Source organism: Oncorhynchus masou, chromosome 12, assembly GCF_036934945.1.
Source record: "Oncorhynchus masou masou isolate Uvic2021 chromosome 12, UVic_Omas_1.1, whole genome shotgun sequence".
Taxonomy (NCBI): Eukaryota; Metazoa; Chordata; class Actinopteri; order Salmoniformes; family Salmonidae; genus Oncorhynchus; species Oncorhynchus masou.
Genome location: NC_088223.1, coordinates 83310559 through 83337155, shown reverse-complemented (window position 1 = coordinate 83337155; position 26597 = coordinate 83310559). Strand labels below are relative to the sequence as shown.

The 26597-nt window shown below is 43.7% G+C and overlaps 1 protein-coding gene across 1 annotated transcript in view; it reads right to left on the bottom strand.

Moving 5' to 3' along the window:
• LOC135550950 (follistatin-related protein 4-like) overlaps nt 1-26597 on the bottom strand; it is a 258177-nt gene that overhangs the window by 120903 nt on the left and 110677 nt on the right. Inside the window, exon 4 of the mRNA XM_064982240.1 lies at nt 8838-9080. Within this exon, the coding sequence (XP_064838312.1) occupies nt 8838-9080 (243 nt within the window). The remainder of the gene's footprint in view (nt 1-8837; nt 9081-26597) is intronic.

The window sequence follows — 26597 nt, the reverse complement described above, 5'->3', positions numbered from 1 at the left end:
ACTTTGCCCTAATGGACTCTCAGACCATGTGGAACAAGATTCTCTGATCTGATTAAACCAAGATTGAGCTATTTGGACTGAATGCCAAACGTCACGTCCGGAGGAACCTGGCACCATCCCTACGGTGGTGGCAGCGTCATGCTGTGGGGATGTTTTTCAGTGCCAGGTACTCTGAGACTAGTCAGGATCAAGGGAGAAATGAACGGAGCAAAGTACAGAGAGATCATTGATGAAAACCTGCTCCAGAGCGCGCAGGATCTCAGACTGGGGCACACAGCCAAGACAACACAGGAGTGGCTTCGGGACACGTCTCTGAATGTCCTTGAGTGGCCCAGCCAGAGCCTGGACTTTAACCCGATCGAACACCTTTGGAGAGACCTGAAAATAGCTGTGCAGCGACGCTCCCCATCCAACCTGACAGAGCTTGAGAGGAACTGCAGAGAAGAATGGGAGAAACTACAAAAAATACAGATGTTCCAAGCATGTAGCGTCATAGACTCGAAGTCTGCCAAAGGTGCTTCAACAAAGTATTTAGCAAAGGGTATGAATACTTATGTAAATGTGATATTTAAAAAAAAAATGTTTATACATTTGCTAAAATAAATAAAAAACATGTTTTTGCTTTGTCATTATGAGGTATTGTGTGTAGATTGATGAGAAAAAAAGCGTTTTAATCAACTTTAGAATAAAGCTGTAACGTAACAGGGTCACACCCTGACCTTAGTGTTCCTTGTTTTCCTTGTTATTTTGGTTAGGTCAGGGTGTGACATGGGTGATGTATGTGTTTTGTTTTGTATGTTTGTGGGGCTGTTTTCTTTCTAGGTGTTTATGGAAGTCTATGGTTGCCTAGATTGGTTCTCAATTAGAGGCAGGTGCTTATCGTTGTCTCTGATTGGGAACCATATTTAGGCAGCCATGTTCTTTGGGTATTTTGTGGGTGATTGGTTCCTGTGTCTGTGTTTGTGCCACACGGGACTGTTTCGTTGTCAGTTCACTTTGTTATTTTGTATTTGTGTTCATGTTCAGTTTTCCCTATTAAAACATGGACACCTACCACGCTGCATATTGGTCCGATCCTTGTTTCACCTCTTCAGAGGAAGAGGAGGAAATCTGCCGTGACAAACAAAATGTGGAAAAAGTCAAGGGGTCTGAATACTTTCTGAATGCACTGTGTGTACACCGGGGAAGTTACACACGCTAAACTAAGACTGACATGTACAGCAGTAGATGTATTAAGTGAGCTATATCAAAAATCACGTATAGAAATACATATACAATGTGTATAAACAGTAGCCCATAGGGCTCTAGTCAAAAGTAGTGCACTATAAAGGAAACACAATGTCATTTGGGATCCAGCCCGAGTCTGGTGTGAACAGTATGTTGGCTGACTGCCTCATGGCCACCGAGAGGAGTTTTAGTATACGATGCGACAAACAGGAAGAAGGCACAATGGTCCATAAAAGCAGGGTCTGATAGCCTTAAAAGCACCATGCACAGTAAAGCTGTCCCAACATGTCCCTACTGAGCCACAACACTACAACGCCACAGCACGGCCATTTTGTCTAAACGGTAACCGTGGGCGTGTTTTGTTCTCCATCTGCGCCGGCATTCGCAGTGGAGGAAGTTAAAAGATCTGGGCTAGGACCAGGGCGTTGGCAGGCAGGGACCGCTGGGCTGTAATGGATCTGTAGTCAAACTGTCTGTGAATGTTCACCAGCTCACCAGCATGTACAGCGACCAGAAGACCTTTCTATTTTCATAGGTGTGAGTGATATGTATAATACAGGGGACTAATGGAGGAGCTGGGGACATTTCAATCCGGGACAGGGCATCCATTTCCACACAGCAAATACTACTTTCACATAATGAATCTGTGGGGAGGAATAAACTTAATATAGGTGAGCACGTGACTGTGAGGACGGGTAGGGGGAGGTGTTCATGAGAGAACTGAGAAGGATGGGGATTGTTAGAAGGGTTGTTAATAACAAAACTGTAACACATGAAGTGCTGTCAGGGGGGAACTGGGGCATGGCCACATCTCATCTGGCTGGCAAAACACTCAACAGCACAGCCCTGAATAAGGAGAAGAAGGAATGATAGTTTCTCAGGCAGTTATATGTGCCCTGCACAACTTTACAATAGAAGTGGCACAGTTTAGGCCCTATTCCCACTACAAAATATGAAGGAGAGACTGAGGAGCGGCGTGGCGAAAGAGAATTCTATAGTTGGTTAGTTTCGCCCCAAGAAAACAATTTCCCACCCATCACCACACAATGTTACAAATTAAAAACATCTATGCGTATGATCTACATTTGACATGTTTTAGGTGATGATGATGGGCTTCCATACTTTTACCTGGCTCAGTGCAGCCAGCAGTTACTGGAACAATGTCAGAATGTATCAGGCTGTTACTGCAATTTCAGGTAAAAACACAAAACAAGTCTCAAATATTAGGAAAATGTCTATACATTTGGACTGTTTCAAAAACATTGCTCTGCTATTACCATTTTTACTGTAGAGCTGCTGGCTCAACGAGACAATTCTGTTTACACTACCCTGCTTCAAGGGTTGCAACTGTCAGGCAGGTGTCATGTGCTACCTCCGTAGGTAGTGGTCGAGACGTAGCAAGTACGTAAGTTTACATTCGAGTAATAGGTGTTGCCAACTGTATTTTTACGAAAAGTCTAGTAAGTGTGAAGAGGCTCTTTTGACCAAGGTCCATAATGCAATACTTCTTCTGATCAAAAGAAATATAGGAAATATAGGAAATATAGTTAATATAGGTGTAATTATAGGTGTCAGAGGAAGGCCCTAAAAATGGTCAAAGACTCCAGCTACCCTAGTCATAGACTATTCTCTCTGCTACTGCACAGCAAGTGGTAACAGAGCGCCAAGTCTAGGTCATAACAGCTTCTACCCCCAAGCCATAAGACTCCTGAACAGCTAATCAAAGGGCTACTCAGACCCCTCTTTTACCCTGCAGCTACTCTCTGTTTATAATCTATGCATAGTCACTTTAACTCTACCTACATGTACATATAACCTCAATTACCTCGACTAACCGGTTCCCCCGCACATTGACTCTGTACTGGTACCTCCTGTATATAGTGTTGTGGAAATAATCAGAATTTGCTGGTAACATAGGTTAGATGTTTTATATTCATCATATGTTTGTAAGTTACTTCTCATCAGAATGGTATTTTTGTATAATACTGTGGCGAGGTTGCAGTTATCTGTCCTATGTCAAGACTAAGTTGCATGGGCCGCAGAGAGGGGAGAGGTCAAAGTGTCATCATGTGTAAACATATCTTTTGCTCCACTGTGTCTGTGTGGAGTCACTCCCTACGTTTCCCAGCGGGGAAAGGAGGATGGCAGTGTCTGGAATCATTCTATGCTCCCTCTAATGTTGTCCCTATCTTAACGTATAGCAATCATCCTCCTCTCCATGAGTTTGTCCAGGATTGGTTGTATTTAGAATTGGTTGTATCTAAATGACAATTTGATATATGCCTGTTGATATGGAGGATTGGTTTATGGTTCTGGGGTTTGAGGAAGGAGACAAAGCTGAACGATGTATTATGTCTATGCTGTCTGACTATGTGTGTTCTTTGCTATTAAAGGATCGCAGTTACAATGCAGAAGGGGCTCTCAGAGAATTACCTGAGAAACACTGACTGACCTGAGAGTCACAGGATTGTGATAGAGCTCATATAATTAAAGATGGACTTTGATAACTAACTCTGACTTGTGTGTGTGGTTTGCTCCCATGATTTGGTAAATAGAGGAAATTTCCACGACAATAGCCTCGCTTGTTATTTTACTGCTGCTGTTAAATTATTTGTTTATTTTATTTTCTATTTTTAACTTTCATTTTCTATTTTTTTAATTTACTTCTTAAACCATTGTTGGTTTAGGGCTTGTAAGTAAGCATTTCACTGTAAGGCACATGTGACAAATACAATTTGATTTGATTTGAAGTAGGGTGCCATTTGGGATGCAGGCATGATGTGCTCCATAGAGGGTTTGTCCTCATACAGGGCGCCATATAATGGAGGTAAGGGACCGTAGTACGTAAACTGAGTGTACAAAACATTATGAACACCTGCTCTTTCCATGACATACTGTTGCCTGACCAGGTGAATCCAGGTGAACGCTATGAACCCTTGTTGATAAACAGGTTAAGTAAGGATGGTTAAGCCGTGAGACACTTGAGAAATGGATTGTGTGTGTGTGCCATTTAGAGGGTGAATAGGCAAGACAAAATAATGAAGTGCCTTTGAACTGGGGGTTTGGTAGTAGGTCCCAGGCGCACCGTTTTGTGTCAAGAACTGCACCGCTGGGTTATTCACACAACAGTTTCCAGAGTATAGCGAGATTGGTCCACCACCCAAAGGACATCCAGCCGACTTCAATAGTATGACGTTTTGTAACTTAATGTTTTGTATACTCAGTCTATTCAGTTTCAGTACAAAATAATGCTCAACATTGTTTAATATGACATTAAAACAATGACATTCTTGGAAGTAGGAAAACTACAGACAGAACAGGTCCAGTTTGTGTGTATAACTTACAAGCATTTCATACTTAGAATAATGAGAGTAAAACAATTTGATGTAGCTATAAAATGACATGACAGTGCAGTGGTATGATGAGCCAGATACTGCACAGTATTCAGCATCATGTACACTACTGGCTTGTGTACAGAGTCAGGAGCATTTCAGACCTCCGATTCACACTGGGAACCCGGGTGGCCCTGCAAGCGCTTGGCTGAGGTCTGCAGGGCGTGAACTGTGCCTGAAACTGATCTACTCCTCCAAAACCAAAGTGTTTTTGTAACTGAGCTAATGGCTTTAGACACAAGGGGTCAAAGATCAGCAAGCAATAAGACAGACACTTAAGAAAAGAGTCCACACAGTGGGCACAGGGCACAGTGAAAAGCAGTTTTGATAGCTAATGCAATAACCACAGCCAGACATCAAACCAAGCAGACCGATAAGAGACCAGAGAGCAGTCAAATGCTGAGAGAAGAAAAACAGAAGAAAAACACAAGTGAACTTCCATCCATTGCTGTTGCTCTAATTTGTCCGACGTGTGACGTGTCCGAATGATCATTATCAAGACTCGCGAGGAGCGGCAATGGCCCCTCAATTACTTGTTTCTGAACTCGGTCTGACCCTGGTAGAGTCATTTTTAAACGCAATCTACAGGCTGGGGACTCATCCCAAAAAACACCCTGTTCCCGAGTACACTACTTTTGACTGTGGTCAATGTAGGGAGAAGGGTAGGGAGAAGGGTTGGCATAAGGGAAGGAGGAAGGGTAGGGAGAAGGGTAGGAAGAAGGGTGGGAGAAGGGTAGGAAGGGTTAAGGGAAGGAAAGGGTAGGCAGAAGGGTAGACATAAGGGAAGGAGGAAGGGTAGGCAGAAGGGTAGGGGAAGGAGGAAGGGTAGGGAGAAGGGTAGGGAGAAGGGTAGGGAGAAGGGTAGGAAGAAGGGTAGGAGGAGGGTAGGAGGAGGGTAGGAAAGGGTAGGAAGGGTAGGGGTAGGAAGGGTAGGAAGAAGGGTGGGAGAAGGGTAGCCAGAAGGGTAGACATAAGGGAAGGAGGAAGGGTAGGCAGAAGGGTAGACATAAGGGAAGGAGGAAGGGTAGGGAGAAGGGTAGGGAGAAGGGTAGGAGGAGGGTAGGAGGTAGGGCAGGGGGAAGGGTAGGGGGAGAGGGGGACCAGTTGTAACTTCACCCCGTCTGTGTTGGAAGATGGGGGCGTTGGATTGGGCTGAATGGGAAGAAGAAATCGGTCGGTCAGCCTGGCTGCTTCACAGACCTCCGCTGTGCTGCAGGCTGCAGCAGAACAGGCTGTGCTTTGTTGTGGTCCATCATTCAGGAGATGAAAGCTATTCAAATAATCAGCCATGTTAGTTCTGTTAGCTCTGTTTGGATTGTTTTAGCGAGCGTTGTTTTAATTAAAGGGGGTCGGGAAATGGGCCTGACCCGGGATGTTGTTCAGAAGTAAAAACAAGGGCAAACAAAGTTGTTCTCTTGTTTGTATTTATTTCCAATCAAGCAATGGAGCTGTACTGTGGGGTAGTTTGCTGACCAGTTCTTGTGTGGGTGATCTGTGTGCCTGAGTGTGCTGTGCATGTACATTTGTGTTTGCGTGTGTGTTCAGGGATGTACAGTATGCCCCCTGAATGTGGCATACTGGTGAGATGTGAGATGACTGGTGATTTATTGTATTCCCATCAGCTACACTCCTTGTTGAAACACTAAAGTAACGTCACCACGAAATACGACAAAAGCCTGAGCCAGGATTCCATAAGCATTTCTAGAGCACCCGACAATCATATCTCCAGCTTGTCACAGGCCAATGGCCAAGAGCTAAAGGCTTACATCAATACTATTGAGTGGATGGCAGGCTGCAATCTCTTCCTATTGGCTTCAAAATGAAGGGGTTGAAAGAGTATTTCTGTGTGGGGGAAACAGGAATAAGGTGTTGAGGGGAGAAGCCTTAGGACTTTCCTTTACGTCCACCACCGTGTCGCCATCCATAAGGAAAGCCATAGTAAAACATGGGTTTTGTACACTTTTCTCTAGATAAGGGACTGTTATGCCAATCCCCTTCACCCTGACTAATTGTGTCCATAATAATTAACCATTTAAAATGGTTCTTAGAGGACAGCTGGTTTTCAGTCATCATTTGATAGAATAATCTTTTTTTTGTTGCTCTGAATCCTTCAATCTCCTACTGATTCTTTTGCGGTTTTAGAAAAATCAACACTTTAGTCTATTTCTGCGTGCTTTTGTACGGTTGATAATGGTGGTGACAGTCTTACAAATACAATTTGAGATCATAATGCTGTATTAAAGTTAGACTCCATCCTATTTATAGTACATAACAGATACAGGATTTCAATTTGATCACCCTTTTGCAGTGCAGCAAATGTAAAACTAGTTGTTTATTTGAGGTTTTAAAAGGCTTCTGAAGTTTGCAATTTCCATCTTGAAAATGAAGACTTGATATTCCCTCACGAAAAGTGCATCAACAACTACAAAAATGTCCATTCATTACAATCCACGTAAAGATTCACATTTCATGTTGCTGCAGAATTATTTTTCTACTGTAGAAAACTAGCTTCAAATGAATATCCTACATCTGTACCTAATCCTTGCATTTTCAGCAGACTCTATAATGTTCCACCCCACCGCTCTTCGCACAGGAAGGTAAACAAATACGTCTTCACTGATATTTAAGCATTACTACTTATGTGAGCCTCTTCCGTCGCTGGCTTGCACTGAAACGGTAATCAAGTGTAATGTTGCGATTGAACACCTGCCTAATTTGAATAAAGCATGCATGGCAGTGTCTGCCAGGGATCTCTTGCACTCGAATGTGAGATGACAGAACATTTCTGCATGTTCACTTCTCCTCTCTAACTACCTGGACCCAGCTTCACATGACACCATTGTAAACCATGTACTGTACTCCGCTACTTGCTTCTACTGATAGAAGCATAAGGCCGATAATTACTGTGTTTTACTGTCCCAGTCTAAATGGGAAATGATCTTTAGAGGAGTAGAGAGGAGTAGGGGCATTGCCTCCTCAGCCAGTCATGCATACGTTATTGTAGACAGTAAGGACTCAATGGATACTGTTCACAGGTCTTCAAGGGGAAATGATTTTTCACCACAAGTAGACAGCAAGACACAGTCTACCCGTCCCAGACCAAGCAATGAAAAGCAGTAAACATTATCAACAGGGAAACAGTCAGTAAATAATAGATGTAGTGCTGCCTACTGGCTGTTACATTGTTCAGTGTGATGTGTAACAACAAGAAACAACCTTCACTGTCCCAGTATCGACAGTGAAACAGAGGAGTTTAACATTAGAGCACTGCTACTGTTGTATTGTATTAGAGTGGCCTTTTACCGACCAGTAGCTACATCCTGATGGCAGGAGGTCGAAGCAGTGACTGAGTGGGTGGTCTGCATTGTGGATAATAAGGCAGGAGTTTTTTCCTGAATTGCACATTTGTTCAGGAGGGAGGGGTCTGGGAGTCCAATGATAATCAATGCAGTATTTGTGATCCGTGGTCATTTGTTATGAATTGAAGCTGTTAGCAAACTGAAGTTGCAGGTTTGACAGAAAATATGTGCATATGTTAGATATTGCTGGGATGCTTATGCCATACTTTGAATTATATATGATAACTCAACATACATGTAAAGGACATTTCCTATATACAAGCCTGCCATTCGGCGTACATTATTCTAACATTGTTTAGTGGGCAATGTTCAGTTTCTTCAATTTTAGGAACTGGCTCAATTCATTAATTGAAATGAATCCTAATACAATATAAAAGCATATAGAAGCTGAATACAACCTCTTATAATGGAGACTGCATATGGTAAGAGACCAATCTAGTGCAATGATATGGTTTCCAGGACAATAGCCTTGAGTGCCAGGACACAAACTACAAATGGATGAGGCACAAATAATTTCCCTCTTTCATTTATTTAATGCCCCATTTGTTTGACTCCATTTGTATTGACTGAAAGAATTACTTTAAAATAAAGTCTAGCCATCCGTCACTGTTTTTGTTGCTGTCTGTATTTTAAGAAGGAATTCTGTGTCCTCGACTGACATAATTAGCACAACTTCTAAAGAATGTTTTGTTTGTAACTCACAGTTGCAGTGTGTGGATTTAATTTTCTCCCAGCTTCAGGTTTTAGAGTTCCTTTGATTCATTAAACAAAATGGTATATTTTCAATTGGACTTGTTTGGTATCAGAACATCAACATGTTCAATAATAACAACATCACTGTGTGGTGATGTGGTTCTACCTTTGAAGAAGCAGTCCTTGCTGTGCACCACGTAGATCCGTCTCTTCTGCAGGCAGGCGGTGCGGTACACCTCACAGTGGTTCTCGTAGAACCTGCCGTCGGAGCCGCACACCGGCACAAAGGTGGGCCGACACTTCTCCTGGCACACACACTCTGCCCGGCCCGTCACCTCCAGCAGCACACACTGGCGGCCCCTCCCACAGTATGTCCTCCTGCAGGGTCCTCCGTCTGACCCAGAGTGGACTGGAAGAAACAGAGAGAGCGAGAGAAAGAGAGAAGCCAGGATTTAGGTGGGAAGAAACACTGACAGAGACTGGAATAGACAGGAAGAAAGCCAGGGTTTAAGCTGGTAGACTGCCAGTAGACTCTGAAAAACAACATGTACTGAACAGCATCCTATCATACTAAGAAAACCCAGTATGAAAAATAGGAAGGATGGTTGGACAGGTTGTGTTGGAGGACAGAACATTAATCACTTTGAACACCTGTTGTGTGCGCCAAAATAAAGTGAATAAAATCACTGAAAATAACAGTGTTGTGATTTTCCATTCTGGTGCACTCATTAACACCTCCCTTTGAAAAAAGAACAATAATTCCACACACACACACATACACACATTGCACCTTACTTCTCCTCACACATCCCTCCTAGCAACTGTCAGTCCCGGACCCCTCACCATGGAGGCCCTCTCACTCCCTGCTGATTGAATCTATTTGCACTTAAAGCAGGGCAAAAGCTGCTGAGGCTTGCAGTCACTCCACCTTGGATTGATCTTCCCGGGCCCTGGGGCCTGGGAGGGACCGCTCTCCTGTTGGGATCTGAGCTGGGATTTATGAAGCCTGGTTTGGGAAAGAGCTGGGTTGGTGTTATGAGCAAGGCTGGGAGGAGAGAGGAGATAGAGCTGGGATTAGCAGCTAGGCTGCAGCGAGAAAGGAATGCTGGGCTGGGGTTAGCGGCTAGGCTGCGGCGCGAGAGGGATGCTGGGCTGGGCTTAGCGGCTGGGCTGCGGCGAGAGAGGCATGCTGGACTGGGGTTAGTGGCTAAGCTACCTTTCTGGGAGGAGAGGCAGGGGATCTCAACCTCAGCGATGAAGCATCATGGGCAGGTAGGGAATTATTGTCCAGGAATGTACTATATTGGGTATCTGATTGGCATCACTCAGCATAATATTTCATTCAGAATTATTCAGCATAATACATCATTGTTTGATGCTCTAGAGGGTCATCTTTTAATTCCCTTTTATGAAACCATTGTAGCTCAACTCAAGACCTCTATCCCTACTATTATAATAAAACTGTTGAAAACACAAATTAAATCTGCCTTGAGTATAATCGTATCTAAACCCCTAGAATATTTTATAACAAAGGTGCGGTTCCATTGTTAGAGGATGAAAGTAATTTAATTACATAAAGGAGACTCCAGAGGATGCACACGTGCACACACAGACAGACAGACACAGACAGACACACACAGACAGACACAGACAGACACACACAGACAGACAGACACAGACAGACACACACAGACAGACACAGACACACACATTTACATTTACATTTAAGTCATTTAGCAGACGCTCTTATCCAGAGCGACTTACAAACACACACAGACAGACACACACACACACAGACACAGACAGACAGACACAGACAGACACACACACACAGACACAGACAGACAGACACAGACAGACACACACAGACAGACACAGACAGACACAGACAGACAGACACACACAGACAGACACAGACAGACACACACAGACAGACACAGACAGACAGACACAGACAGACACACACACAGACAGACACAGACAGACACACACAGACAGACACAGACAGACACACACAGACAGACACACACAGACAGACAGACACAGACAGACAGACAGACACAGACAGACACAGAGAGACAGACACGGACAGACACAGACAGACACGGACAGACAGACAGACACGGACAGACAGACAGACACGGACAGACAGACAGACAGACAGACAGACAGACAGACAGACAGACAGACAGACAGACAGACACAGACAGACACAGACAGACAGACAGACACAGACAGACACACACAGACAGACAGACACAGACAGACAGACACACACAGACAGACAGACACACACAGACAGACAGACAGACAGACAGACAGACAGACAGACAGACACAGACATACACAGAGAGACAGACACGGACAGACACAGACAGACAGACAGACAGACAGATAGACACGGACAGACAGACAGACAGACACAGACAGACAGACAGACACGGACAGACAGACACAGACAGACACAGACAGACAGACAGACACAGACAGACAGACAGACAGACAGACAGACAGACAGACAGACAGACAGACAGACAGACAGACAGACAGACAGACACGGACACAGACAGACAGACACAGACAGACACAGACAGACAGACACAGGCAGACACAGACACAGGCAGACACAGACAGACACACACAGACAGACAGACAGACACAGACACGGACAGACACAGACACGACAGACACACACAGACAGACACAGACAGACAGACAGACACAGACAGACACAGACAGACAGACACAGACAGACAGACATGGACAGACAGACAGACACAGACAGACAGACACAGACAGACAGACATGGACAGACAGACACGGACAGACAGACACGGACAGACAGACACAGACAGACAGACAGACACAGACAGACAGACACGGACAGACAGACACAGACAGACAGACACAGACAGACAGACACGGACAGACAGACAGACACGGACAGACACAGAGAGACAGACACATACAGACACAGACAGACACAGAGAAACAGACACGGACAGACACAGACAGACAGACACGGACAGACACAGAGAGATAGACACAGACAGACACAGAGAGACAGACACAGACAGACACAGAGAGAGAGACACAGACAGACACAGACAGACACAGAGAAACAGACACGGACAGACACAGAGAGACAGACACAGAGAGACAGACACGGACAGACACAGACAGACACAGAGAGACAGACACAGAGAGACAGACACGGACAGACACAGAGAGACTGACACAGACAGGCACAGACAGACACAGACAGACAGACACGGACAGACAGACACAGAAAGAGAGAAAGAGAGAAAGAGAGAGAGTTGAAGGAGTACAGGTACAGTCACAGAGAGGTGTGTGTGTGTGGGGGTGGGGGGTTACACAACACGATGCCTGATAATCCAGTTTGCTAATTGTTCTGCATGTATCCGCAAATCATTTGTGGAAATGCAAATACCCCTGCTCCTCAATGACCTTGTTGTCGGTGTCAAGGTCAGGGACGATTACTGGATTGTTTGTATTCTCTAAGCACCAAAGATGAAATGCTCTCAGCACCGTCCGGAACCACTGGTTGTTTTTTGTTTTCCCTCGTCCCCCCGTCCCTTCCCCATTCTCTCCCCTAAAGTCTACCTCTGCAGAACAGGCCACAACAAAAACAATGAGAAAAGTTCTGGTGTCTAGGTTCTGGTGTTTAAAGTCCGGCATACCTACAGTAAGCTTTCCTTCTCTACTCTCGTGGCCCGTGTAAGCTTCAGTTGTGACTAGCTTGGGAAGCTGAAGTGTCATTTGATAATCCTGTCTGAGCTGCAGCTCAATCGTTCTACATGGGCACTTACAAGTTCAACCAAGCCTTTGTGCCAATGGCAGTGAGAACATGCTGACTGACCAGCGGCGTCAGGGCCTCACATCTCTAGTCCCTGCTTTCAGTCTTACCTTTGTATATTTAGACCCTCCTATCTAAGCTCCAGCGGGTTCAGGCAGAATCCAGAAATTGTCCCTCATAATAATCCAATACTTTTTTGGGTGAACATTGTCACTACGATCTATCATTGTTCATTGTTGTCTGCTATCCTCTTTTTCATAATTACAAGTCAAAATCCCCTGAGTCCTCACCTGAGTGCTTGATATTTACCAGAGGAATGTGTACATCCTCCCCTGAGTGCTTGATATTTACCAGAGGAATGTGTACATCCCCACCTGAGTGCTTGATATTTACCAGAGGAATGTGTACATCCTCCCCTGAGTGCTTGATATTTACCAGAGGGATGTGTACATCCTCCCCTGAGTGCTTGATATTTACCAGAGGGATGTGTACATCCTCCCCTGAGTGCTTGATATTTACCAGAGGAATGTGTACATCCTCACCTGAGTGCTTGATATTTACCAGAGGAATGTGTACATCCTCACCTGAGTGCTTGATATTTACCAGAGGAATGTGTACATCCTCCCCTGAGTGCTTGATATTTACCAGAGGGATGTGTACATCTTCCCTGAGTGCTTGATATTTACCAGAGGAATGTGTACATCCCCACCTGAGTGCTTGATATTTACCAGAGGAATGTGTACATCCTCCCCTGAGTGCTTGATATTTACCAGAGGGATGTGTACATCCTCCCCTGAGTGCTTGATATTTACCAGAGGGATGTGTACGTCCCCACCTGAGTGCTTGATATTTACCAGAGGGATGTGTACGTCCTCCCCTGAGTGCTTGATATTTACCAGAGGGATGTGTACATCCTCCCCTGAGTGCTTGATATTTACCAGAGGAATGTGTACATCCCCACCTGAGTGCTTGATATTTACCAGAGGAATGTGTACATCCTCCCTGAGTGCTTGATATTTACCAGAGGGATGTGTACATCCTCCCTGAGTGCTTGATATTTACCAGAGGGATGTGTACATCCTCCCCCTGAGTGCTTGATATTTACCAGAGGGATGTGTACGTCCCCACCTGAGTGCTTGATATTTACCAGAGGGATGTGTACGTCCTCCCTGAGTGCTTGATATTTACCAGAGGGATGTGTACATCCTCCCCAGAGGATGAGTGCTTGATATTTACCAGAGGGATGTGTACATCCTCCCTGAGTGCTTGATATTTACCAGAGGGATGTGTACATCCTCCCCTGAGTGCTTGATATTTACCAGAGGGATGTGTACATCCTCCCCTGAGTGCTTGATATTTACCAGAGGGATGTGTACATCCTCCCCTGAGTGCTTGATATTTACCAGAGGGATGTGTACGTCCTCCCCTGAGTGTTTGATGGATTGACATTTGCTTTATTAATCCTTTTATGAAATAACAATCTTTCATTTTGCTCCCTTCAGATGCATCTGGTCTCTGTAATGAAAGGTGATCTTCAACAACATCTATCTGCAAAAACAGTATGTCAGTATACTCTGGAGGCAGAAGGACATGCTCTGTATTTAGTCGATAAAACACCTCTATTTGTACCTGAGGCTACATACTAAGCCTGATTAACATTTAAACAGCAATTAAAGAAAACTTTCCAAACCACAAAAGAAGAGATATGGCTGAGTTATCTGCTTTGAAACACTGAGGGACACTTAGAGGGAGGGAGACTGCCTGGCCTGCCAAACTGCTCTAATTAGAGAGGAAGTGCCACTTCTCTAGTGATGCGGGACTTCCAGTAACAGAGTAATAACTGAGCCCCAATCTACAGTCTTCGTCGTTTCTTTACTGCTAGTCACGTCTCCTTAGGCTTAGGATATGGCATTTGCAAATACAATGTGGACATTGTGGGTTCCAAAATGGATTCTGAAATGATTTCCCAGATCATTCTATTTGGTTTAAATCAGATGAACATAATCACATTAAGAGACATGGCGTCAAACCACTTCTCCCTCTGTGTGACACAGTCAGGCAAAGTGTTTGTGACATATATTTTTAATATCAATAGACAAGAGGTCAGAGCTTGGGTGAGAGACTGCAGTGTATAAGATAAGTTCTCATGTCTGTGACATTGTGCCTATCAACCCCAATGGACATATAAATTCATAGAGCTAAGATTTGAGCTGAGACTGAAACTAGCCCAATCTATAACCCTCTATGACCTCTCAGATGTGAGGATTTGGAATTAACTCAACAAAGTTGACTTGACTTGGAATTAGGATTGCAGCCAGGTCACATACGCAGGTTAGAGTTTTTCATCATGAATCTTGTTCTAGAGGCAGCTCTGCAGAGTGGTCAGTAGCTGACACAGCAACAAAGTCATACATTTGATTTTAAACCTAACCCTAACCACACTGCTTACCCTAATGCCTAACCCTGCTCTTAAATTAAGACCAAAAAGCAAATGTTTGTTTTCATGAATTTACATTATAGTCCATTTTGACTTCGGAGCTGGCCCATCTAATGGATATCGCTCAGTTCTGCCTCAAGGACAAGGCTCATCTTAACCTGGTCACATACAGTATCCTGAAAACAATTCTTCCAATTATATTAAATGCTAATGTTCTGTTTTTATATCTGACCTGGAAAGATAGAAAAATACTCCCTCTGGCAGTGGTTTGAGAGAATTATGAAGTAACGTTAAAGGATAATTACGTTCAATATGAATTTTAACTAAAACTATTTTTCTCAATTAAGTGTTGCAAATGACCCATTAACTGCATGACTGCCTTCGTCGTGATAGGTTATCCAATATCCTGGGCTTTTCCATTTTCAGATGAAAGTGGATAGAAAACAGAAAGCTGAATATGGCGCTACATGTATAAAATTGACAGAAATATTATTCACTTTAGAACGTATCAAAAGTTCAAAGGTCCTAAATACTTTTGTAAAACAACTTACAAGGCAACTCCAAGGCACAATACAAATGACCCAAAAGGCCTCATAGTTCTACTCAGACTACAGGTGGTCATACTATCAACACATCTGCTGATAAGCAACTTCTTGCTAAGGTTAGGGTTAAGTTAAGGGTTAAGGTTAGGGTTAGGTTAAGGGTTAAGGTTAAGGGTTAAGAATAAGGGTTAGGTTAAGGGTTAAGGTTAGGGTTAGGTTAAGGGTTACGGTTAAGGGTTAAGGTTAGGTTAAGGGTTAAGGTTAGGTTAAGAATAAGGGTTAGGTTAAGGGTTAAGGTTAGGGTTAGGTTAAGGGTTAGGGTTAAGGGTTAAGGTTAGGTTAAGGGTTAAGGTTAGGGTTAGGTTAAGAATAAGGGTTAGTTTCAGGGTTAAGGTTAGGGTTAGGTTAAGGGTTAAGGTTAGGGTTAGGTTAAGGGTTAAGAATAAGGGTTAGGTTAAGGGTTAAGGTTAGGGTTAGGGTTAGGTTAAGAATAAGGGTTAGGTTAAGGGTTAAGGTTAGAATTAGGGTTAGGGTTAGGTTAAGAATAAGGGTTAGGGTAAGGGTTAAGGTTAGAGTTAGGGTAAGTTAAGAACAAGGGTTAGGTTAAGGGTTAAGGTTAGAGTTAGGGTTAGGGTTAGGTTAAGAATAAGGGTTAGGGTAAGGGTTAGGGTTAGGGTTAGGTTAAGAATAAGGGTTAGGGTAAGGGTTAGGGTTAGGGTTAGGGGAAGCTAAGAATAAGGGTTAGGGTAAGGGTTAAGGTTAGGGTTAGGGTTAGGGGAAGCTAAGAATAAGGGTTAGGGTAAGGGTTACGGTTAGAGTTAGGGTTAGGGAAGCTAAGAATAAGGGTTAGGGTAAGGGTTAAGGTTAGGGTTAGGGTTAGGGGAAGCTAAGAATAAGGGTTAGGGTAAGGGTTACGGTTAGAGTTAGGGAAGCTAAGAATAAGGGTTAGGGTAAGGGTTAGGGTTAGGGTTAGGGAAGCTAAGAATAAGGGTTAGGGTAATGGTTAGGGTTAGGGTTAGGTAAGTTAAAAGTAAGGGTTACGGTTAGAGTTAGGGTTAGGGTTAGGGTTAGGGTAAGTTAAACGTAAGGGTTAGGGTTAGGGTTAGAGTTAGGGTTAGGGTTAAGTTTAGGGTTAGGATAATGGTTAAGGTTAGGATTAGTAGCTAGTTAGTTGAAATGTCTGTACATTGTCTGTAGAGCATCTAGAAATAGACTATCCAAATAAAGTGTTACACTAACTTCCTGCTCTGTTTATAAGCTGCTGCCGCTCTCTATTTACAGACCCAGAATACCTTTCATTTATTAATCAGAAGTAAGGGCCATTTACCTTGGGTCTTGCACAAACACTAGTTCATTTTAGAGCCAAAATAGAACCAAGAGTGTAAACATGAAAACCAAACAGACAATACAGAGTACCTCTTCACTGAGGTGTGACCTGGGCAGGTATCTGTATTTCAGAGTCAATCACAAAACTGTGACTTTGTATTCAATAGAGGGCAGTTTAAAAGGGTAAATTAAGAGGCAGAAATAAAAGACAGGTGAAAGACTGTGAAGAAGGTTCAAAGACGCTGAGACATTGGAACAGAGAGAGGTATAGAGAAGTGGAATAGAGAGAGGTATAGAGAAGTGGAATAGAGAGAGGTATAGAGAAGTGGAATAGAGAGAGGTATAGAGAAGTGGAACAGAGAGAGGTATAGAGAAGTGGAACAGAGAGAAGTATAGAGAAGTGGAACAGACAGAGGTATAGAGAAGTGGAATAGAGAGAGGTATAGAGAAGTGGAATAGAGAGAGGTATAGAGAAGTGGAATAGAGAGAGGTATAGAGAAGTGGAACAGAGAGAGGTATAGAGAAGTGGAACAGAGAGAAGTATAGAGAAGTGGAACAGAGAGAAGTATAGAGAAGTGGAACAGACAGTGGTATAGAGAAGTGGAATAGAGAGAGGTATAGAGAAGTGGAACAGAGAGAGGTATAGAGAAGTGGAACAGAGAGAAGTATAGAGAAGTGGAACAGACAGTGGTATAGTATAGAGAAGTGGAATAGAGAGAGGTATAGAGAAGTGGAACAGAGAGAGGTATAGAGAAGTGGAACAGAGAGAAGTATAGAGAAGTGGAACAGAGAGAAGTATAGAGAAGTGGAACAGAGAGAAGTATAGAGAAGTGGAACAGAGAGAAGTATAGAGAAGTGGAACAGACAGTGGTATAGAGAAGTGGAATAGACAGATGTATAGAGAAGTGGAACAGACAGAGGTGTAGAGAAGTGGAACAGAGAGAGGTATAGAGAAGTGGAACAGAGAGAAGTATAGAGAAGTGGAACAGAGAGAAGTATAGAGAAGTGGAACAGACAGTGGTATAGAGAAGTGGAATAGACAGATGTATAGAGAATTGGAACAGTCAGAGGTATAAAGAAGTGAAACAGACAGAGGTATAGAGAAATTGAACAGACAGAGGTATAGAGAAGTGGAACAGACAGAGGTATAGAGAAGTGGAACAGACAGAGGTATAGAGAAGTGGAACAGACAGAGGTATAGAGAAGTGGAACAGAGAGGTATAGAGAAGTGGAACAGAGAGGTATAGAGAAGTGAAATAGAGAGAGGTATAGAGAAGTGGAATAGACAGAGGTATAGAGAAGTGGAACATAGAGGTATAGAGAAGTGGAACATAGAGGTATAGAGAAGTGGAACAGAGCAAGGTATATTGAAGTGGAACAGAGAGAGGTATATAGAAGTGGAATAGAGAGAGGTATAGAGAAGTGGAACAGAGAGAGGTATAGAGAAGTGGAACAGACAGAGGTAAAGAGAAGTGGAACAGAGAGAGGTATAGAGACGTGGAATAGAGAGAGGTATAGATAAGTGGAACAGACAGAGGTATAGAGAAGTAGAACAGACAGAGGTATAGAGAAGTGGAACAGACAGAGGTATAGAGAAGTGGAACAGACAGAGGTATAGAGAAGTGGAACAGAGAGGTATAGAGAAGTGAAACAGACAGAGGTATAGAGAAGTGGAATAGAGAGAGGTATAGAGAAGTGGAATAGACAGAGGTATAGAGAAGTGGAACAGACAGAGGTATAGAGAAGTGGAACAGAGCAAGGTATAGTGAAGTGGAACAGAGAGAGGTATATAGAAGTGGCATAGAGAGAGTTATAGAGAAGTGGAACAGAGAGAGGTATAGAGAAGTGGAACAGACAGAGGTATAGAGAAGTGGAACAGACAGAGGTAAAGAGAAGTGGAACAGACAGAGGTATAGAGAAGTGGAACAGACAGAGGTAAAGAGAAGTGGAATAGAGAGGGGTATAGAGAAGTGGAACAGACAGAGGTATAGAGAAGTGGAATAGACAGAGGTATAGAGAAGTAGAACCGAGCGACGTATAGAGAAGTGGAACAGACAAAGGTATAGAGAAGTGGAACAGACAGAGGTAAAGAGAAGTGGAACAGACAGAGGTATAGCGAAGTGGAAAAGACAGAGGTATAGAGAAGTGGAACAGACAGAGGTATACAGAAGTGGAATAGAGAGAGGAATAGAGAAGTGGAACAGAGAGAGGTATAGAGAAGTGGAACAGACAAAGGTATAGAGAAGTGGAACAGGCAGAGGTATATAGAAGTGGAACAGAGAGAGGTATAGAGAAGTGGAACAGACAGAGGTATAGAAAAATTGAACCAAGAGAGGTATAGAGAAGTGGAATAGAGAGGGGTATAGAGAAGTGGAACAGACAGAGGTATAGAGAAGTAGAACAGAGCGAGGTATAGAGAAGTAGAACAGACAAAGGTATAGAGAAGTGGAACAGAGCGAGGTATAGAGAAGTGGAACAGACCGAGGTATAGAGAAGTGGAACAGACAGAGTTATAGAGAAGTGGAATAGAGAGTATAGAGAAGTGGAACAGAGAGAAGTATAGAGAAGTGGAACAGACAGTGGTATAGAGAAGTGGAATAGAGAGAGGTATAGAGAAGTGGAACAGAGAGAGGTATAGAGAAGTGGAACAGAGAGAAGTATAGAGAAGTGGAACAGAGAGAAGTATAGAGAAGTGGAACAGAGAGAAGTATAGAGAAGTGGAACAGAGAGAAGTATAGAGAAGTGGAACAGACAGTGGTATAGAGAAGTGGAATAGACAGATGTATAGAGAAGTGGAACAGACAGAGGTGTAGAGAGTGGAACAGAGAGAGGTATAGAGAAGTGGAACAGAGAGAAGTATAGAGAAGTGGAACAGAGAGAAGTATAGAGAAGTGGAACAGACAGTGGTATAGAGAAGTGGAATAGACAGATGTATAGAGAATTGGAACAGTCAGAGGTATAAAGAAGTGAAACAGACAGAGGTATAGAGAAATTGAACAGACAGAGGTATAGAGAAGTGGAACAGACAGAGTTATAGAGAAGTGGAACAGACAGAGGTATAGAGAAGTGGAACAGACAGAGGTATAGAGAAGTGGAACAGAGAGGTATAGAGAAGTGGAACAGAGAGGTATAGAGAAGTGAAATAGAGAGAGGTATAGAGAAGTGGAATAGACAGAGGTATAGAGAAGTGGAACATAGAGGTATAGAGAAGTGGAACATAGAGGTATAGAGAAGTGGAACAGAGCAAGGTATATTGAAGTGGAACAGAGAGAGGTATATAGAAGTGGAATAGAGAGAGTTATAGAGAAGTGGAACAGAGAGAGGTATAGAGAAGTGGAACAGACAGAGGTAAAGAGAAGTGGAACAGAGAGAGGTATAGAGACGTGGAATAGAGAGAGGTATAGAGAAGTGGAATAGAGAGAGGTATAGAGAAGTGGAACAGAGAGAGGTATAGAGAAGTGGAACAGACAGAGGTATAGAGAAGTGGAACAGACAGAGGTATAGAGAAGTGGAACAGAGAGGTATAGAGAAGTGAAACAGACAGAGGTATAGAGAAGTGGAATAGAGAGAGGTATAGAGAAGTGGAATAGACAGAGGTATAGAGAAGTGGAACAGACAGAGGTATAGAGAAGTGGAACAGAGCAAGGTATAGTGAAGTGGAACAGAGAGAGGTATATAGAAGTGGCATAGAGAGAGTTATAGAGAAGTGGAACAGAGAGAGGTATAGAGAAGTGGAACAGACAGAGGTATAGAGAAGTGGAACAGATATAGAGAAGTGGAACAGACAGAGGTATAGAAGTGGAACAGACAGAGGTATAGAGAAGTGGAACAGACAGAGGTATAGAGAAGTGGAACAGAGAGTATAGAGAAGTGGAACAGACAGAGGTAGGTATAGAGAAGTGGAACAGACAGAGAAGTAACAGAGAGAGGTATAGAGAAGTGGAATAGAGGTATAGAGAATAGTGGAACAGACAGAGGTATAGAAGTGGAACAGACAGAGGTATAGAGAAGTGGAAGTGGAACAGACAGAGGAAGTATAGAGAAGTGGAACAGAAGAGGTATAGAGAAGTGGAACAGACAGAGGTATAGAGAAGTGGAACAGACAGAGGTATAGAGAATAGTGGAACAGACAGAGGTATAGGAAGTAACAGAGAGAGGTATATAGAAGTGGCATAGAGAGAGTAGAGAAGTGGAACAGACAGACAGAGGTATAGAGAAGTGGAACAGACAGAGGTAATAGAGAAGTGGAACAGAAGTGGAGAGAGGGTATAGAGAAATGGAACAGACAGAGGTATAGAGAAGTGGAAAAGACAGAGGTATAGAGAAGTAGAACCGAATAGAGACAAAGGTATAGAGAAGTGGAATAGAGACAGAGGTATAGTGGAAGTGGAACAGACAGAGGTATACAGAGTGGAATAGTGGAACAGAGAAGTGGAACAGAAGGTATAGAGAAGTGGAACAGACAAAGGTATATAGAAGTGGAACAGGCAGATATAGAAGTGGAACAGAGAGATGTATAGAGAAGTGGAACAGACAGAGGTATAGAAAAATTGAACCAAGAGAGGTATAGAGAAGTGGAATAGAGAGGGGTATAGAGAAGTGGAACAGACAGAGGTATAGAGAAGTAGAACAGAGCGAGGTATAGAGAAGTAGAACAGACAAAGGTATAGAGAAGTGGAACAGACAGAGGTATAGAGAAGTGGAACAGAGCGAGGTATAGAGAAGTGGAACAGACAGAGTTATAGAGAAGTGGAATAGAGAGAGGTACAGAGAAGTGGAACAGAGAGAGGTATAGAGAAGTGGAACCGGCAGAGGTATAGAGAAGTGGAATAGAGAGAGGTATAGAGAAGTGGAACAGAGAGAGGTATAGAGAAGTGGAACAGAGAGAGGTATAGAGAAGTGGAACAGACAGAGTTATAGAGAAGTGGAATAGAGAGAGGTATAGAGAAGTGGAACAGAGAGAGGTATAGAGAAGTGGAACAGACAGAGGTATAGAGAAGTGGAACAGAGAGAGGTATAGAGAAGTGGAACAGAGAGAGGTATAGAGAAGTGGAACAGACAGAGGTATAGAGAAGTGGAATAGAGAGAGGTATAGAGAAGTGGAACAGAGAGAGGTATAGAGGAGAAATTGAGAAAATAGATGGGGAGTCAGGAGAATGTCAGACGGGAAGATAGTAGTCTACACTCTTAGAAGAAAATGTGCTATCTAGAACCTTAAATGGTTATTCGGCTGTCGCCACAGGAGAACCCTTTGAAGAACACTTTTTGGTTCCAGGTAAAACCCTTTTGGGTTTGATCTAGAACCCTTTCTACAGAGGTTTCTACATGAAAACCAAAAGGGTTCTACCTGGAACCAAAAAGGGTTCTGCCTGGAACCAAAAAGGGTTGTCCTTTGGAGAACCCTTTTCTCTAAGAGTGTAGCCTGAGCTCTAAAGACGATTATATCAGGCACAGAAACACAGGCGAAGGAGGCCACAGACCAAATGTCACTGGGCTCGTCTGGCTGGCTTGGCTGATAGGGCTTTATTGATTTCTCGATCCCAATCCCTCTGCAGGCTCTGAAGGGCTCAGTGAGCTGCTGTGGAGAGGCCGGCTGGCAGCTGGTGTGGTCTGTCCACACACACCTGGCACTTTAACCGTTTTACTGCAGTGGGCTAAATCAGGGTCAATTTTGAGATTGCATCCCAATATTACACTTTATATACTGTACATCACAGAAGACTGAAATATACCAAACTGTTTGACAAAGAAACACCGGATGCAATTATGTTTATTAATTATGAAATGATAAAAAAGATGAATAACATTCCACCCATGAGGCCACTAGATCATTTGACTGCAGGAAATGGCTACACACCTCTGTGGATTGTACTTCCGGCGCCGACAGAGATGGCCGCCTCGCTTCGCGTTCCTAGGAAACTATGCACTATTTTGTTTTTTTTTACGTGTTATTTCTTACATTGGTACCCCAGGTAATCTTAGGTTTCATTACATACAGTCGCGAGGAACTACTGAACATAAGAGCAACGTCAACTCACCATGATTCCGACCAGGAATGTGACTTTCCCAAAGAGGATCCTGTGTTTTGCCTTCCACCCAGGACAATGGATCGGAACCCAGCCGGCGAACCAAAACAACGTCGCCGACCACGACTCCATTTGGTTGCTTCCAGCCTACAGACAGAAACTAAAACAAGAAGCTCCCGCGCTCAGGTCTGTTCAACGCTGGTCCGACCAATCTGATTCCTCGCTTCAAGACTGCTTCGATCATGTGGATTGGGATATGTTCTGCATTGCGTCCAACAACAACATTGACGAATACGCTGATTCGGTGAGCGAGTTCATTAGAAAGTGCATCAGTGATGTCACACCCACAGCAACGATTAAAACATTCCCAAACCAGAAACCATGGATTGATGGCAGCATTCGCGCGAAATTGAAAGCGCAAACCACTGCTTTTAACCAGGGCAAGGTGACCGGAAACATGAACGAATACAAACAGTGTAGCTCTTCCTTCCGCAAGGCAATCAAACAAGCTAAGCGTCAGTATAAAGACAAAGTAGAGTTGCAATTCAACGGCTCAGACACAAGACCTATGTGGCAGGGACTACAGTCAATCACGGATTACAAAAAGAAAACCAGCCCTGTCGCGGACCAGGATGTCTTCCTCCCAGACAGACTAAATAACTTCTTTGATAACTTTGAGGACAATACAGTGCCACTGACATGGCCCGCTACCAAAACGTGGAGATTCTCCTTCACTGTAGACGACATGAGTAAAACATTTAAGCGTGTTAACCCTCGCAAGGCTGCAGGCCCAGACGGCATCCCCAGCCGCGCCCTCAGAGCATGCACAGACCAGCTGGCTGGTGTGTTTACGGACATATTCAATCATCCTTATCCCAATCTGCTGTTCCCACATGCTTCAAGAGGGCCACCATTGTTCCTGTTCCCAAGAAAGCTAAGGTAACTGAGCTAAACGACTACTGCCCCGTAGCACTCACTTCAGTCATCATGAAGTACTTTGAGAGACTAGTCAAGGACCATATCATCTCCACCCTACCTGACACCCTAGACCCACTCCAATTTGCTTACCGCTCCAATAGGTCCACAGATGACGCAATCGCAACCACACTACCCTATACCTATGTGAGAATGCTGTTCATCGACTACAGCCCAGCATTTAACACCATAGTACCCTCCAAACCCGTCATCAAACCCTGGGTCTCGACCCCACCCTGTGCAACTGGATACTGGACTTCCTGACGGGCCGCCCCCAGGTGGTGAGTGTAGGTAACAACATCTCCACCCCGCTGATCCTCAAAACTGGGGCCCCACAAGGGTGCGTTCTGAGCCCTCTCCTGTACTCCCTGTTCACCCACGTCTGTGTGGCCATGCACGCCTCCAACTCAATCATCAAGTTTTCGGACAACACTACAGTGGTAGGCTTGATTGCCAACAACGACGAGACGGCCTACAGGGAAGAGGTGAGGGCCCTCGGAGTGTGGTGTCAGGAAAATAACCTCACACTCAACGTCAACAAAACAAAGGAGATGATTGTGGACTTCAGGAAACAGCAGAGGGAGCACCCCCCTATCCACATCGACGGGACAGTAGTGGAGAGGGTAGTAAGTTTTAAGTTCCTTGGCATAAACATCAAGGACAAACTGAATTGGTCCACCCACACAGACAGCATTGTGAAGAAGGAGCAGCAGCGCCTCTTCAACCTCAGGAGGCTGAAGAAATTTGGCTTGTCACCAAAAGCACTCACAAACTTCGACAGATGCACAATCAAGAGCATCCTGTCGGGCTGTATCACCGCTTGGTACGGCAACTGCTCTGCCCTCAACCGGAAGGCTCTCCAGAGGGTAGTTAGGTCTGCAAAACGCATCACCAGGGGCAAACTACCTGCCCTCCAGGACCCCTACACCAACCAATGTCACAGGAAGGCCATAAAGATCATCAAGGACAACAACCACCCGAGCCACGGTTTGTTCACCCCACTATCATCCAGAAGGCGAGGTCAGTACAGGTGCATCAAAGCAGGGACCGAGAGACTGAAAAACAGCTTCTATCTCAAGGCCATCAGACTGTTAATAAACAGCCACCACTAACATTGAGTGGCTGCTGCCAACATACTGACTCATCTCCAGCTCCAGCTCCAGCTTTAATAATGGAAATTGATGGAAATTGATGGAAAAAAATGTATCATTAGCCACTTTAAACAATGCCACTTAATATAATGTTTACATACCCTACATTACTCATCTCATATGTATATACTGTACTCTATATCATCTACTGCATCTTGCCATCTTTATGTAATACATGTGTCACTAGCCACTTTAAACTATGCCACTTTTATGTTTACATACCCTACATTACTCATCTCATATGTATATACTGTACTCGATAGCATCTACTGCATCTTGCCTATGCCGTTCTGTACCATCACTCATTCATCTTTATGTACATATTCTTTATCCCTTTACACTTGTGTGTTTTAGATAGTAGTTGTGGAATTGTTAGGTTAGATTACTCGTTGGTTATTACTGCATTGGTGGAACTAGAAGCACAAGCATTTCTCTACACTCGCATTAACATCTGCTAACCATGTGTATGTGACAAGTAAAAATTGATTTGATTTATAGGAAGGAGCTATATAATTTACTGTATAATAAAGAGCTTGGCTCAGGGACTTTGCATTCGCTAAATAATAATAATGTAATCCAGTTTGTTTAGATTGCTTAGTCTGCTATTGCACATTCTAATGATAGTGACATAAAGTAATTTGGCAAAAGACCAGAAAGTTATCATAGATGTTTTCAATCCACAAACGCTCAGTAATATCAACTGCGCTGGCCTGAAACCCAGAGATGAATTTAATGCCTTTGTGTGGATAAATTATTCTCAGGAAGTGTTAATTTAATGGTTTGACGGTCGTGTTTGTACACCATATGCCACCATATGTTCAACTCATGTTTCAGTACTCTTTTCAGCTTCTCATCAGAGATGTTATATTCCAATCGTGTGTGTGTGTGTGTGTGTGTGTGTGTGTGTGTGTGTGTGTGTGTGTGTGTGTGTGTGTGTGTGTGTGTGTGTGTGTGTGTGTGTGTGTGTGTGTGTGTGTGTGTGTGTGTGTGTGTGTGTGTGTGTGTGTGTGTGTTAAAGCGTACATTAGTTGCTAGAAATGCTGATGATGGATCTGCAGGTTCAGAGACGTTGGTCCAGTGCTGTAATGTTTTTTACTTCCATCCCATAATCACTTAGCCTTGAGCATCAGTCCACATCAGGCGCACCACTAAATTCTCCCCATTAATGGCCATCAGCTAGACTGAAATAGGCCTATCAACGCATTTTCTGCACTATCCTCCCAAACAGCACAGGTGATAATAAAATACGGCGTATGATGAAACATCCCAAGTGAAGTTCCATCTCAGGGGTGTGTATGGGGGTGTGAAAGCAGTGAAACATCCCAAGTGAAGTTCCATCTCAGGGGTGTGTATGGTGGTGTGAAAGCAGTGAAACATCCCTCATGTGTCCTACACTGCTGCCTCGAAATACATCTAACTCATGCTTCAGAAATAAACTTAGCTTCAGTAAAAATGTCCTTTCATGGCAGAAAAATAGGACTGTGTGTGTACTGTATGAGTCTGTGTGTGTATGTGTCTGTGTGTGTATGCGTGTGCACATACAGTGCCTTGCGAAAGTATTCAGCCCCCTTGAACTTTGCGACCTTTTGCCACATTTCAGGCTTCAAACATAAAGATATAAAACTGTATTTTTTGTGAAGAATCAACAACAA